This window comes from Triturus cristatus, chromosome 3_1 (assembly GCF_964204655.1).
Source record: "Triturus cristatus chromosome 3_1, aTriCri1.1, whole genome shotgun sequence".
Classification (NCBI taxonomy): domain Eukaryota; kingdom Metazoa; phylum Chordata; class Amphibia; order Caudata; family Salamandridae; genus Triturus; species Triturus cristatus.
The window spans coordinates 43,016,285-43,029,904 of NC_140583.1; the positions used below are offsets into that span (position 1 = coordinate 43,016,285).

Below are 13,620 nucleotides of genomic sequence, written 5' to 3' on the forward strand. Positions count from 1 at the left end.
GTTTTGACTGTTTGGAATCGGTAGAGTCTTCCTCAGGATCTTAAACTCGTTTATTCTCCACCAATGAATATGCTTTGCATCAATGGCTTTATTGCGAATATCTTGTTATTGAGAAAATCCTAAAAGGTGGATACAAGAGCAAAAGACAAGGTTCATTACTCTTCTTTAAGATGTTGTTTAAATTAAGCCTGGGCAAAGCACTACGCTACGCTCGTGTACTTTGCGAAGTTCGCGCTACTTCGCACTACGCGAACTGCATGTAGCACAGTGCGAACACGCGTAGCGTAGTGTTGCGTAGTGCTGCGGTCATTTTTTGCTTGCTCGCGGTCCTCAACGTGAAGTTGGCGACCGCGAGCAAGCAAAATGACATCCCCGCGAGACTTTTTCCTTGTTCGCGATCAGCAACATCAAGTTGGCGATCGCGAGCATGGAAAATAAACCTCCCGGCGAGATTCCCAACGCGAGGAGGTCAGGTTTCTCATTGCGAGTGGTCGCGTATGCTCGCGACCGCTCGCGATGAGAAACTACCAGTTCGCGTTGAGAAAGCTGCTGCTCGAGTAAAAATCTACTCGAGCAGCAGAAAACTGCAGCTCGCACTGTGCAAGATGCCATTTTCAATGATTGCACAGTGCCAGTTGCTTGTCCGCACTGTGCAATCACTGAAAACGACATCTGGCACAGTGCGAACAAGGTACTACGCAGTTCGCGAAGTGCTACGCGTAGCTCGCGTAGTGCAAACTTCACTTTGCGTAGCTTCGCGAAGCGCTACTTCGCAAACTACGCCCAGGGTTAGTTTAAATGGCACTCGACACCACAGAGTAAAATGTTCCATGTCGGATTTCATTTGTCGCTTTTAGACACTTTGGATACATTAAACCATGACTTCCAGAATCAGTACATGGTGTCATCATATTTGAAGTTACTGGTGAAGATGCTCTTGTGTACCATTGGGAATACCTTTATAGGGTGAATATCAGCTCTGGGGGTGCTAGTGCCGGGTGCCTGCAGTCTCAGGCACATCTCAGCCTTGCGTGGTGCATTCCCTGTAATCATCTGCTCTTCATTCTTCTCTTGCAGGTGATCACTTCAGACAACACCGCTGGTAAGTAGGACCCGAAATGTATTTGAGAGAAATTCAGCAGCATGTTTACTTTTAATCACAGAAAGATAATATACAACAGAAAGAGGACCTCTGGGACTCGGTGGGTTTTAGTGATTGGATGCACCAGGGTCTTGTAATGGTATGGAAACGTCATGAAACCTATCAAGGGGATACATTTTGAGATGATGAGTGATCAATACCGCACAATGCTACACAAACACGCAGCTGCTATGATGTTTGCCTCTCTGAAGTGTTCACGGTGTCAGCAGTACATTGATGAGTACTTGAAGCAGAGCAGCCGAGCTGTACAGTGTGTCTTCTGCCCTAAAGTATACTGCTCTAACATGTAGGTTTGTACCCCAGGACTATAGGGGGCAGAGGGGGCAGTCTGGGCATCCTCTTGGCACACACTCATCCATTGCTAAAAGCGGCACACAGTGGGACCCTCCCACCAGTTCACATACATTACCATTAGGCCAGGAATTCAAGGTGGCAACAACCACAGACGGAAACGATTCGCTCCACGGTGCATCTGAAGAGGCTGGCACACAGCTGTAGTGAGAGCATTCAATTTTTGCAGAGCCTGACCTACTTGAGGGGAGAATACTTTGAGCCCACTCACCACCGCATAGCCGCACTTCCGCCACAGTTCCTTGGCTTCTTTCCGCTGTGTCTCCCCCGCCGCCGCCACTCTACATCGCGGCCGAGAGCGAGGGGAGACCACAGCCACCAGGATCCTTTGTGGCCGCTGACGCCGCCAACGCGCCCGGAGGCGCTTAAAAGCTCGCGGCTCCCTCGGGGGAGCGGGACATTCAATTTTTGCAGAGCCTGACCTACTTGAGGGGAGAATACTTTGAGCCCACTCACCACCGCATAGCCGCACTGCCGCCACAGTTCCTTGGCTTCTTTCCGCTGTGTGTCTCCCCCACCGCCGCCACTCTACATCGCGGCCGAGAGCGAGGGGAGACCACAGCCCCCAGGATCCTTTGCGGCCGCTGACACCGCCAACGCGCCCGGAGGCGCTCAAAAGCTCGCGACTCCCTCGGGGGAGCGGGACATTCAATTTTTGCAGAGCCTGACCTACTTGAGGGGAGAATACTTTGAGCCCACTCACCACCGCATAGCCGCACTGCCGCCACAGTTCCTTGGCTTCTTTCCGCTGTGTGTCTCCCCTGCCGCCGCCACTCTACATCGCGGCCGAGAGCGAGGGGAGACCACAGCCCCCAGGATCCTTTGCGGCCGCTGACGCCGCCAACGCGCCCGGAGGTGCTCAAAAGCTCGCGGCTCCCTCCGCGTCGCGAGACACGCGCCGGCGGCACCGGGAGAAGCCCGGGACAAGGGCGGGACCGTCTGTGGCCGTCCGGGGCCAGACGAGGCCGGGCTGGGCCACCCCTCTAATGTAAGTGTATCTGTTACGATAAGAAGCTCGCCTTAAAGCATGCTATATTTTATTGCCTCCGTCAACCCTGTGGTACTGTGATTTGTATCAACACAGAGGCTGGCCCACGAGGACGTTTGAGACTGTGCCCCGCTACTAACTCCCCCACACCACTCTGCGACTGAGTGGTTGGATGACTGGCTCTCCATACTAACTGCTGCTTGGTTTCCTCTTTCTATCCCCTACAAATAGATCTTGGCTCGAGGTCGCAGCTACTATCCTCGATTCGAGACATACATTTTATATTAACTAAAAGGAGAGGGTTGTGGTTGTTGTTGTTCCCTCCCCTGAGAAATTAAATCCAGATTTGCTGTGTTTTTATTTGTGCTGATTGTAAAAAATATTTCTAGCACTGTATCCACAACAATAGGGTGATTATTTACCATACACCAGGTTTATTGCAGCTAGTTCCCAATTGGTTTTCATTGTGAACTAAAACGTGCCCCACACAATTTATCCATGGCTAAAAACAAATCTACCATGGATAATTATCTTGTGAAGGTAGTAAGCAAAATCAACAATGACAGAAGAAAATCATTGGGCCGTGATAATACTACGGAATTAGTTTCCTTGAGTAATGTCGCTAATATTATCCCAAATGCTGCTGTACCTACTGTTTCTGCTACTGAATGTTTGTTAACAGAGTTCCTGGCATTACCAGAGTCTCCTATATTATCAGAATGTCCTCTACTTATGTCTGTAGACCCTGATGCCACACCTTTGAACTTGTTGGATGAACCTAGAGCCGACCCATTAGTGCGCTCCCCTGTAAAAAGAGCGGTAAGGAAGTGCAGAAAAACGCTACCTAAGCGGGGGGGTGCACAGCATAAATTATCTTCTGAAGTTGCTCATAAAAATTCTTCTTGCCATAAGGGAACTATGACCATTAATTGCGGTACTAAAATAGATATGAGCACAGAAAGCATGTCCTGTATTATTAAGGTATTTGAGGATAAACTAGAAGCTGCTGTTAAATCACTAGTTGACAAAATTGATTTATTATCTGCAGAAGTGCTTAGATTAGGTGGCTCCCTATCTACAATAATTGATGCTCAGAATAATTCACAAGGTGGGACAGCGGAACAACATGGAAATACTGTACAACTCCCAATAAAGGAGGGTACTCCCCCACTTAATCCTACGGTAGATAGCCGAATGGTGGATAAAATCACCCCACCTACAGCAGCCTTAACTAGTACAGGATGGACGTTGGCCCGAGCTAAAAAAATGCGCTCTACTAACCTACCCCCACAGTGTGAGCCATACGTTGTAGTACTTTCAAACGCCCCACCCATAGATACTACGCAGTCTAATGCACGAAACGAATCACATGACTCTCTCAAACGGAAAACAGTTTCCTGGCTAAACAATAATTGTGGGTTCCCTGTCAACTACTCGGACCAGATATTATCAACTAGACGGGTCCCCTGGATTGGGAGTGCCAGGAAAACCTGTAAAGGCGATTGTATAATCGTAAACTTTAAATATCCCCAACATGTTGCGACTGTATTACTTAGAGCAGCATCGTTGGTATTGGGAGAGAATAGTGTGGGTGTACATCCTCTAGGATATTTCTATAGTCATTTAGCTAGGGCTCCTCAGACTAATATCTCAAATACGTCCCAAAATTTTAACCAATGCTTACCATTTCAGATCAACACAAATAATAGGTATTTGGCATTAAGTACCTTGGATCAGAATGATTGACTAACGCCAGCCAATAAGCTAGATGTTGAGACTAAGATAGCCACTCAGGTTGGGGACGGGATTTTGACCACCGTGGAACCTACCGCAGAGCTCGAACAAACAAAGATGGAGACTCCTATATTGTCTCATGATATCCCGACTTCTAATCCTATGACAATTGCTGAACCCCAAATTAATATAGGAACTACCAATGCTAGTCTGGGCGAGGCTGGGCAATGTGGCATTAGGTATATCGAGAATGTGGGGATAAATACTGCCGTACTCGACGGAACTAACGTTCTAAGCAGCCCTGTGGATAGCGTAGTAGAACCTCTATCTGTTAGACTAACATCATGGATCATAGCAGGGCTAACCAGGAACCTGCAGGATGAAGCTTGGTGCTCCTATATTGAGGAGTACGATATTGTTCTCCTTCAGGAGACCTGGGCTATAGAAACACCGCATAGACTGGGATACAAAACATTCAGTTGCGGCACAATCCCGTCAGTAAGAGGAAGAGCGTCTGGGGGTTTGGTGGTATGGGTAAGGGTTACCTTGGAGTTAGATATTACCCTACTGTCGATTTCTTCCCCTGATTTATTGGGTCTAAAAATAGTAACAAGGGGAAAAGAAATCATATACTTACTAAATATATATAACAGACCGCACCCTCTCAATAAAGAATCAAAGGTGGTAGAACTTCTTGATTCTTTTTTAAATACTCTAAGTCCAAATGAACAGATAATTGTCGGAGGAGACTTTAACTGCAAATATGAACCAGTACTGGGCTTGGACACTCTATTTGATGATCAGGACATAGCTAATAATGTCCTGCCTTTGGAGTCCATTGGCACAGTTACAAATTCTATAGCAGCTATGCAGATTTTACAAATGTCAGTGAACCATGAATTAAGGGCGTGTAATGGCCGTTTTCAGTCTGATAGACCAGCGGCTCCAACATTTGGTAAGGGAAACTATAGGTCACACATAGACTTTATATTGGTTTCCATGAGCCTATGGTTTCTAATAATTGATTTTAAAATAGACCATAGAATAGAGAGTGATCATTTCCCCCTCCAACTATGGTTACATCCAGAGCCTTTTATATCTAATTTAAGCATGGAAGCCATGCTAAATAGCCCCGCTGGGGAACTCCAGGTTACAAACAATAGGCGCGCTATAAAGTGGCCCTATATCTTGGCTAAGGAAGAAACGATGGCAAATATTTATAATACTTTTGCTGATATATTTGAAGCATGCCAAATGCCTGCTTTAGGCACCCAGGATGTTTTAGATCTACATTATAAATTAGTAGATGCACTCACTCCTCATTTAAGTAAAATCTATAAAAAGGATTCGAACCAGAAAGATAATCACTTAGAGATAGCAAACCAATGGTATAACAAGGATTGTCGTGTAGCCAAGACTAATCTGATTCAGGCTGTTAAATTAAAGGATCCCCAGGGCATCCAAGATAGTAGACGAGCATATAATAACATATTGGCCCAAGCAAAAAAAGCATGGGACGATGCCCTTTGGGATGACCTCTTAAATGCGGCCACTCGGAAAGATCAGGGCACATTTTGGAATTTAATCTCTAAAGGAAATAAAAAAGGCAGATCATCCAGGGATATCTACCTCGATGAAAAAACCTGGTGTGATCATTTTTCTAAATTATATTGTAATACTAATGAGGGGATGGCTATGGAGGACCAGGAGATTAATATAACAACTGATAATACCCTTTTGCACTTTAGTCTAGAAGAAACTATTGAGGCGCTACAGGCTATAAAAATGGGCAAAGCCCTTGGTCCTGATAAAATCCCTGGCGATTTGCTAAAGCACGATATAGAAGTTTGGGGACCCTATATTAATTTTTTATGTAATTCTATAGTGGCCGGAACATCAATTCCCGAATCCTGGAAAGGGGCTGAAATTGTAACAATTTTTAAGAAAGGGGATCGTTATGATCCGGCCAATTACCGCCCTATAAGTTTAATAGATATTTTACAAAAAACTTTTGCCAGACACATTTTAAATAGACTTTTAATATGGATAGAGGGGGCACAGATTTTATCTAAATACCAAGCAGGATTTAGGTTAAAAACCAGCACGGTTGATCAAGTATTTAGATTTATGTGCATTTGCTGGAAATATATTACTATAAGGAAGGGCAGTTCGTACGTAACATTTATTGATCTGAGGGCCGCTTTTGACCTTGTACCTCGCAAACTACTGTGGTCTACTCTTGAGAATATGGCAGTTCCTAGTGAGTTACTTAAGGAATTAATTAGACTACACACAGGGAATTACGCTAGAGTTAGATGGGGTAAGGGAGGAAAAATTTCAAAAGCTATCCCTGTAGGTCGGGGTGTACGTCAAGGTTGTGTGTTGGCGCCCACACTCTTTTCTTTATATGTTAACGATATACCCACCTACTTAAGAGATTGCAAACACGACTCCCCGAAATTAGGAGATGAGGAGATCACCGCATTACTTTTTGCTGATGATACAATCCTCATCTCACAAACCCCACAGGGTCTACAAAACCTAGTAAATACTTTTAATAATTACTGTGTGGAGAAGGGTTTAGAAATAAACTCATCCAAAACAAAATACATGTCCATAAACCCTCAGAAATCTTTTAGAAAGAATTTGGCCTTAAATAATCAAAAATTGGAGTATGTGGAGAGCTTTAATTATCTGGGCATTACGCTGGATAGCATGCCTTTTTGGAAGGGGCAGTTGGAAAAAAGTAAATTAACTTTGAAACAAAATGTATTGCCTATCCTGAAGGTGCATGGCAGTAGTCAATCTAAAGCGATCACGCCGGCACTAGAATTATTTAAAGCAAAGGCTCAATCAGCGGCATTATATGGCGCTGAAGTATGGGGACATTCCTGCAAAAATAATTTTAAGAAGGAAGAAAATCTCTTCATACGCAGGTTACTTAAAATACCGACAAGAACCCCGATAATTCCAGTGTTTATGCATATTAACATTAAAAGGACTGATCATCAAGCCACACTAAGGCCATTACTATATTGGGTTAGATTTTGGACAACCCCTGAGCTGAGTGACTATAAGAGTGGACTGATGGAAATAATTAGAATTGATGAGTATAAAAATATTACATGGTTAAAACATATTTCCCAGTGGTTTACAAGGTTAGGGTTCTCCCATTTTTGGGAAGATCCCCAGAATATGTCATCATCTTCCCAAAAACTTGTGAAATTTGCTTTTTGGACATATATCAAGGATGAAGTACTCTCTAGTTCCTTATTAGGTACATTGACACAGAGATTAGACCCCCCCCCCTAGCAAAAACATTATATTTACAATTTAGATACGGGGTCTTGCAGACTTCTGTAAATACTAGTAGCTGGAGGGGCAATGATGCTAGAGGATTGTGCACCCTTTGTTCCCAAAAAGTAAAAGAAGATGACGCCCATCTACAGTTTTTCTGCCCAGTTTATAAAAAACCAAGGGACCGATGGATCAAACCCTTATGTAAAAATATGGGGTTCAGGTTCTTTAAAGAGGCAGAACGCACATTTAAGTCAAATACTTCGCAACCTATTGTGTTTAGTATAAGTAGATTTAACGTGTACCTTATAAGGATTCAGATAGGTTGCAAGTTGTAACACACACAGGCTGGTTATACCATTTCCTGGCCTGGCTAGACACTATGAACTTTATCTATCCCCCCTTTTTTAATATGTATTTAGGAATTGTTTTAAAATATTATCTGGCTTTTTAATTAATTTATAATGTATGTCTTGTTTTTAAAGAATTTTTTTTTTTTAAAGCATAGCTGGGACATAATTCACTGTGGTTTGACCTTCGTATGTATTACTAGGAATTTGGATTGTGTATCTGTACATGTTATTGGTAATGTTTATGTATGTTGCTTTTATGACAATATAAGTCGAAATAAAGCTTTGAAATGAGAGCCTGCTCGAGGCCCTAATGTCCAAAACGAGACATCAATCATCCCCTTGTCGGATGCTCCGTATCCTCTGCCAGGGCTAACTGACGTCATCTGCATGGAATGCCTGGGCCTTAGAGGGGAGTCCCTCATCTCTGTGAGAGCAGCAAGGCCAATCTGCTCCACATATACAGTGTCCTGGCAGCCAATTTCTCTAAAACGTTGCCGGCCAGTGAAGAGAGCGTTGGGCATCATTAGGACGTGAGGCTTTTAACTCAACCCCGTTCTAGTTACAAACCATACAATTTGCGGGTGGCCCAAACACCACCATTCAGTTCCCTCTTTGTCGCACTCTAATTAAAGGACTCAGTTACATGTTTGACTATTGTCAGTGCACAAACAGCAGTGATTTGTAGACCCATATTACACAAGAATGAAGTTACACCCACAAATCGGGTTTCATAATCCGTGAAGAAGGACTTAATACCCATGATTATAGATTTCAAGCACCAGGAGGTGTAAGTGGATCCGGACTCTGAATGTGTTCACGGTTACCTAGAAATATGACAATCCCTTTAAATACAGTGCAATTGAAACCCACTGCCCATCTCAACCTTTGCCCACCTCAACCTTTGCCCACCTCAACCTTTGCCCACCTTAACTAATACAGTTAACCATTATGTGTCATATAACTGGCTATCATGAGACTACTTCCGGTTCTAAATTGATAATATCACTCATAAACAAACCAGATTAACGCAATGCAAAATAAACATTGTTAAATTAAATGTTCAAATATACCATGCGGTGTGATCTCACTAGCCCTTTCTTAGGCTAGTCTTTTTGGTGCTAGCTTTCAGAAATATATGCTGTCTCGGGTGGGTCTACTGTGATATTCATGAAACAGTCCCTTCCTTTACTCATTTTATAATCACCCAGTGTTCGGCAGGAAATGCAATTTTGGTATAAAAAAGGGAAAGTGAACTTGTTTATTTTTTAGTGTGTATGAACAGTGTTACTAAAGCAAAGTAAGAAGCTCTCCCTTAACATGCACATTTATTTTAAAGGACACACGTACTGTAGATGATTAGAATAATACTTTCACCACCAGGTATCACATGGGAACAGGCCTCATATCTATCCCAGGCCATTTGCCTTTTCCTTTCGGGGTGCATGAAGATCAGCTTGGGCAGCCTTTTTGATCAATCTGTCAAAAGACCCACTTTTGGAATCCGGTAGTGTTAAGTACAGAAATCGCACAGAATTGATTTGAGTGGTGGACGTAAAAGGGCAATCTTTACACTCTTGGGGGCAAATTTACAAGGAGCCGATAATAAATTATCACCGCTTTAGCTTTAGCGGCCGTTTTCAGCCGAAAAGCGGCGATAATGTTATCGCCTAATTAGCAAGGCCACGCTAACGCGTGAAACCTTGCTTTAGCGTGGGGATTCCTAACGCCCAGCTTTGCATCTCTAATGAGATGCAAAGTGGGCGTTCCTGACCTGACATGACAGGAGAAATGTCGCTAAGCAACATTTCTCCTATCATCAAGCCCCACGCTATGAAGCATAGCGGCAGGAAAAGTAGCGATAACCCCTGTTATTGCTACTTTCCTTACGCCTGCTTCAGGACTGACTTAGCCATTATATCCTATGGAGGGTGGATATCATGGCTAAGTTTGTGAGTCCCTATCAACAAGCTAACGTGAGATTATCGCTGGGTTTCTAGTGATAATCTCACGTTAGGCAGTTAGCGTGAGGATTCTTATCGCTTTTGAGATAAGCATTGCTAATAGCACGCTATCTCAGCGACAAAAATCCACGCTAGCCGGCGATAATTATCCCTGCGCTAAGTGCGTTTAGCGATAATTATCACCGGTTGTTGTTGATATGCCCCATGGTTCGAGTGTTTTAATCTCACCTCTAACACGCTATCCAAAAGCATATGTCTCAGGGCCTGCAGTCTCCCTGGAGTTGCTGCTTTCAAAACCATTTTAAAAAAGCAGTTTTCAACCTCTCCTGCTTGGAAACTAAAAGCAGCACTCTTGGGCTCTTCTTCACTGGCATGACATCGAATGCCAGCACCCGCTGCTGCTTTATGCAATGTCAGTCGCCATCTGGCCCCTCAACACTCCTTCTCCATTGGCAACCCAAACCCTTGGAATCAGAGTCTTCTCGTCAAAACGGGCTCCCCCTAACCACATCTGGGATTCATTCAACCTGTCTTTCCAAAGGAGTCCAGTGTTTTTGAGGATCTGGTGAAATATTCGAGTCTTTACAGGACAATTCTCCCACAAACTCTTTATCAATTGAAAATTTCATGGAACAGTTTTAAAGAGAAAATCTTCACTGAGTTGTGAACTGTGCAAATCTTTGCCGGTGAAATAGTTTTTTTGCAGACCTCTCAAGTTGACTTGTCTGACAGCCAGAAACTTTGCTTAACAAACCAAAGCCCTCTGCTCCTAAATACACTTAAAAAGAATATAGGATTAATGCACTATTAGCATACTTTAAAGTTAGTAGAAGATTCAGTGTACATTACCATGTGATGATCATCAAACCATCCTGCTTGAAGTGTGAAAAAAAATACCAATCTAAGATGATGACACAATCTTACACCGGGCAACAAAGGGTGAAATATAAAAAGTAATCCTCAGACATTAGCAGATATTCTACACAAAGCTCAACATTAAATACAAATCTGACGAACACTGGTAAAACTACATCAATGACCCTAAAGATAGTGTTCCACTCACACACTTGTTTGTGTACAAGAGAAGTAATGACGTGGAATCATTAGGTCTCGCCTGACCCAGCGCATGCGCTGGTCTGGCGAGACTGATTGAGAGGGCTCCAAAAAGTTCTACCAGGCCAGCCTAGAGGTACAGTGCATGTGCGCGGGAGCGCGCGCCGCGCTTTACCGCTATTAATTTCACTTTCGCGGTCGTACGGCCGCTTCGATGTTTGATCGTGATTGCGATTGCGATCACTTTCACTTTCGCAGCCGCATGGCCGCTTTGCATAGCCAATAGGTCTTGCTTTTGGGACCTTATAAGTATTTAGTTATGCAACTGTTGCATAGCTAAACACTTATAAGGTCCCAAAGGCGAGACCTATTGGCTATGCCAATGCTTGTTTTTTGATTAAAATGGGAACGGTGCCTACCGACAGCAGCAGCCTATATTGAAAATGCAGCTGTGTAGCAAGGGGGTATTGCCACCTGTTTACACATTGAAACTTAAAAGTGAAACTGCATGCAACATGCCGTTTAACGTCCTGTACTTATTCAAGACATTGTCCTTGCAATATTTACTATAATGCTCACATGGAGAAAAAGGCAAGTAAAGATAGCCTGAATGTAAGAATATTGTTTGTTTCTATGTGCACTCCTAGTTAATCCAGTAAAAGACCATCAATTAATCTGATCTGGATGCCAAGATTACCATGAGTGACACTACATCACATATACACCTTGTGAGAAGTTGCCCTGGTATATGCTGTCCACTAGTTAATATGGGCACCAGTCCAAACAACCCCTTATTCGTTATTCGTTATAGGTTAAAGACAACTTCATTGAAAACTATCCTAGTGGTAGCTATGGAGAGCGGCCTTCAGGCTAAGTCTTGAAGGAATGTAAAGCAGCTTGTTTTACCAGTCTATAATCTCTTCAGTGCCTAAATGAAAGACAACCACACCAGGAATACATATAAAATATATGTATTTATTTCTAAACACACCCTCCTAGACTCTTTATGAGGCTAGAGGTCAAAACACATAAGTTGCACTTCAAATAGGACAGTAATAAGCACAAATACACGTCAGGCCCTAGGGGCGAGCCAAACCATATACTAAAATAGTGGTATAAGAACCACGACTTAACTAGACACAAGGCCGAGAGCCTGTAGAATCGCTTGGACCCCAAGGAGCCACCCAAGGTAGTGATACAGGGGACCCACGGGGACCGTGTGCGGTGTGTGAACACAGCCGCGACCTCCCGTTAGCTTCCCGTGTGCAATGTGTGAACACAGCCGCGAGCTCCCGTTTGCTTCTATGGGGAAAGTCGCGGTTAGATTATTAAAGATTAGGGACACTTAGAATTGAGTCAGGACCAAACACTTTGGGACTTAGGAAGTTCAAGGGTCAACACCCACGGGAGCACTGGAGTACTCGTGTTACCTTACCCAGGGAAGCCGGGTGCATAGGTGTCAAATGGTGTCGGGTACCGTTGTCGATTTTAATGGGAGCTGGCAAAGAAGTGCTGCTGCCGGGAAGATGCGAAGTGTCCGAAGAGATCCACGCCTGGATTGAAGATGAGAAGAACCTGAAAGCAGAGGGGACAGATTCTGGGTCACTAGCCAGTGACCAGGAAGGCGATAGGCAGATGCCCACCTATGTCGGGTGATTTCAGGTGAAAAAGGTGAAGCTTGACTCTTCAGCCACGAGGACGAGGAGGCGTCGAGGACGACCAGGAGCTGGATTTGAGCTATCCCACGAAGGATGTCGAGTGCTGCTGCGTCGGTGCCTGGATTGGACACAACAATCATTGGCAACAGCAACCCACGCAGAAACGAGAAAGATGCTTCAGTGCAAACCAGCAAGGTCTGTGGGACTCACCACTTGATAGGGAGTCAGGGCACGTCTGGAGCAACCAGGGAAGCCCAAGGAAATTCAAAGTTACCCCTCAAGGACCCACCAGTCGACGGACAAGGGATTGCAAAGGGATCTCACGATGAAACACAAAATGGTGGCCCACGGGTCACTTGGGGTGACTAGGCTGAAAATCTTGGGGGGATTCTGTGCTCGAGGTGGGGGCTACAAGACAGCACAAGCACGACTTCAGGAGACATCGAGAAGTCAAAGCACTTGCAAAAGTTCTTGAGTAGAGCGTCGAAGTTCCAGGATTCAGTTTCAGAGTTTCGTCCAGGGATATCTAAAGTTCTGGTTACAGAGGTGTTGGAGGGAGGGCCACCGGGGAGTCGGGGAGACTATTCCGGGGCACCGTCCTACTGCAAGTTATAGCTGAGCGCCGCTGAGAAGCCCCCTTCGGGGAGGTCTTTCTCCTATGATCGCACTAGGCCCAGTAACACCACCACACAGGACTCAATATCAGTTGCTTGACGTGGTTCTTTATCAGCAGTAATACATTCAATATTTACAGTGGGATCGAGGGATCCAGTAAGAGGCTCAATGTCTGTTAGAGGGGTAGGGTAGCGGGACAGTCTTAGTACCAACCAGGTACAGAAGGCTCGGCGCCAGACCTTGAGTGCTGGTCTCAGAGCGGCTCGGACGTGGGGAGCCGCGACGGCGTCTGCAGGGCTCGGATGGTAGTTCCGCTTGGGTCGAGCCGCGACACAGTCAGCAGGGCTCCGGTGGTAGGTCCGCTTCGGTCGAGCCGCGACGAGGTCAGCTGGGCTCTGAGGGTAAGGTTCAACAAGGTCGGGCCGCGACAGCGTCAGCAGGGCCCCAA

The 13,620-nt window shown here is 44.8% G+C and overlaps 1 protein-coding gene across 3 annotated transcripts in view; it reads left to right on the top strand.

Annotated features, from left to right (window-relative positions):
* LOC146859658 (astacin-like metalloendopeptidase) overlaps positions 1-13,620 on the top strand; it is a 450,020-nt gene that overhangs the window by 18,698 nt on the left and 417,702 nt on the right. For 2 of the 3 annotated variants that reach the window (XM_085646718.1, XM_085646720.1), the window contains exon 2: positions 1,078-1,102. The exons of the other annotated variant lie outside the window; for it this stretch is intronic. In XM_085646718.1, the coding sequence (XP_085502844.1) occupies positions 1,078-1,102 (25 nt within the window). The remainder of the gene's footprint in view (positions 1-1,077; positions 1,103-13,620) is intronic. 3 annotated transcript variants of the gene reach the window in all.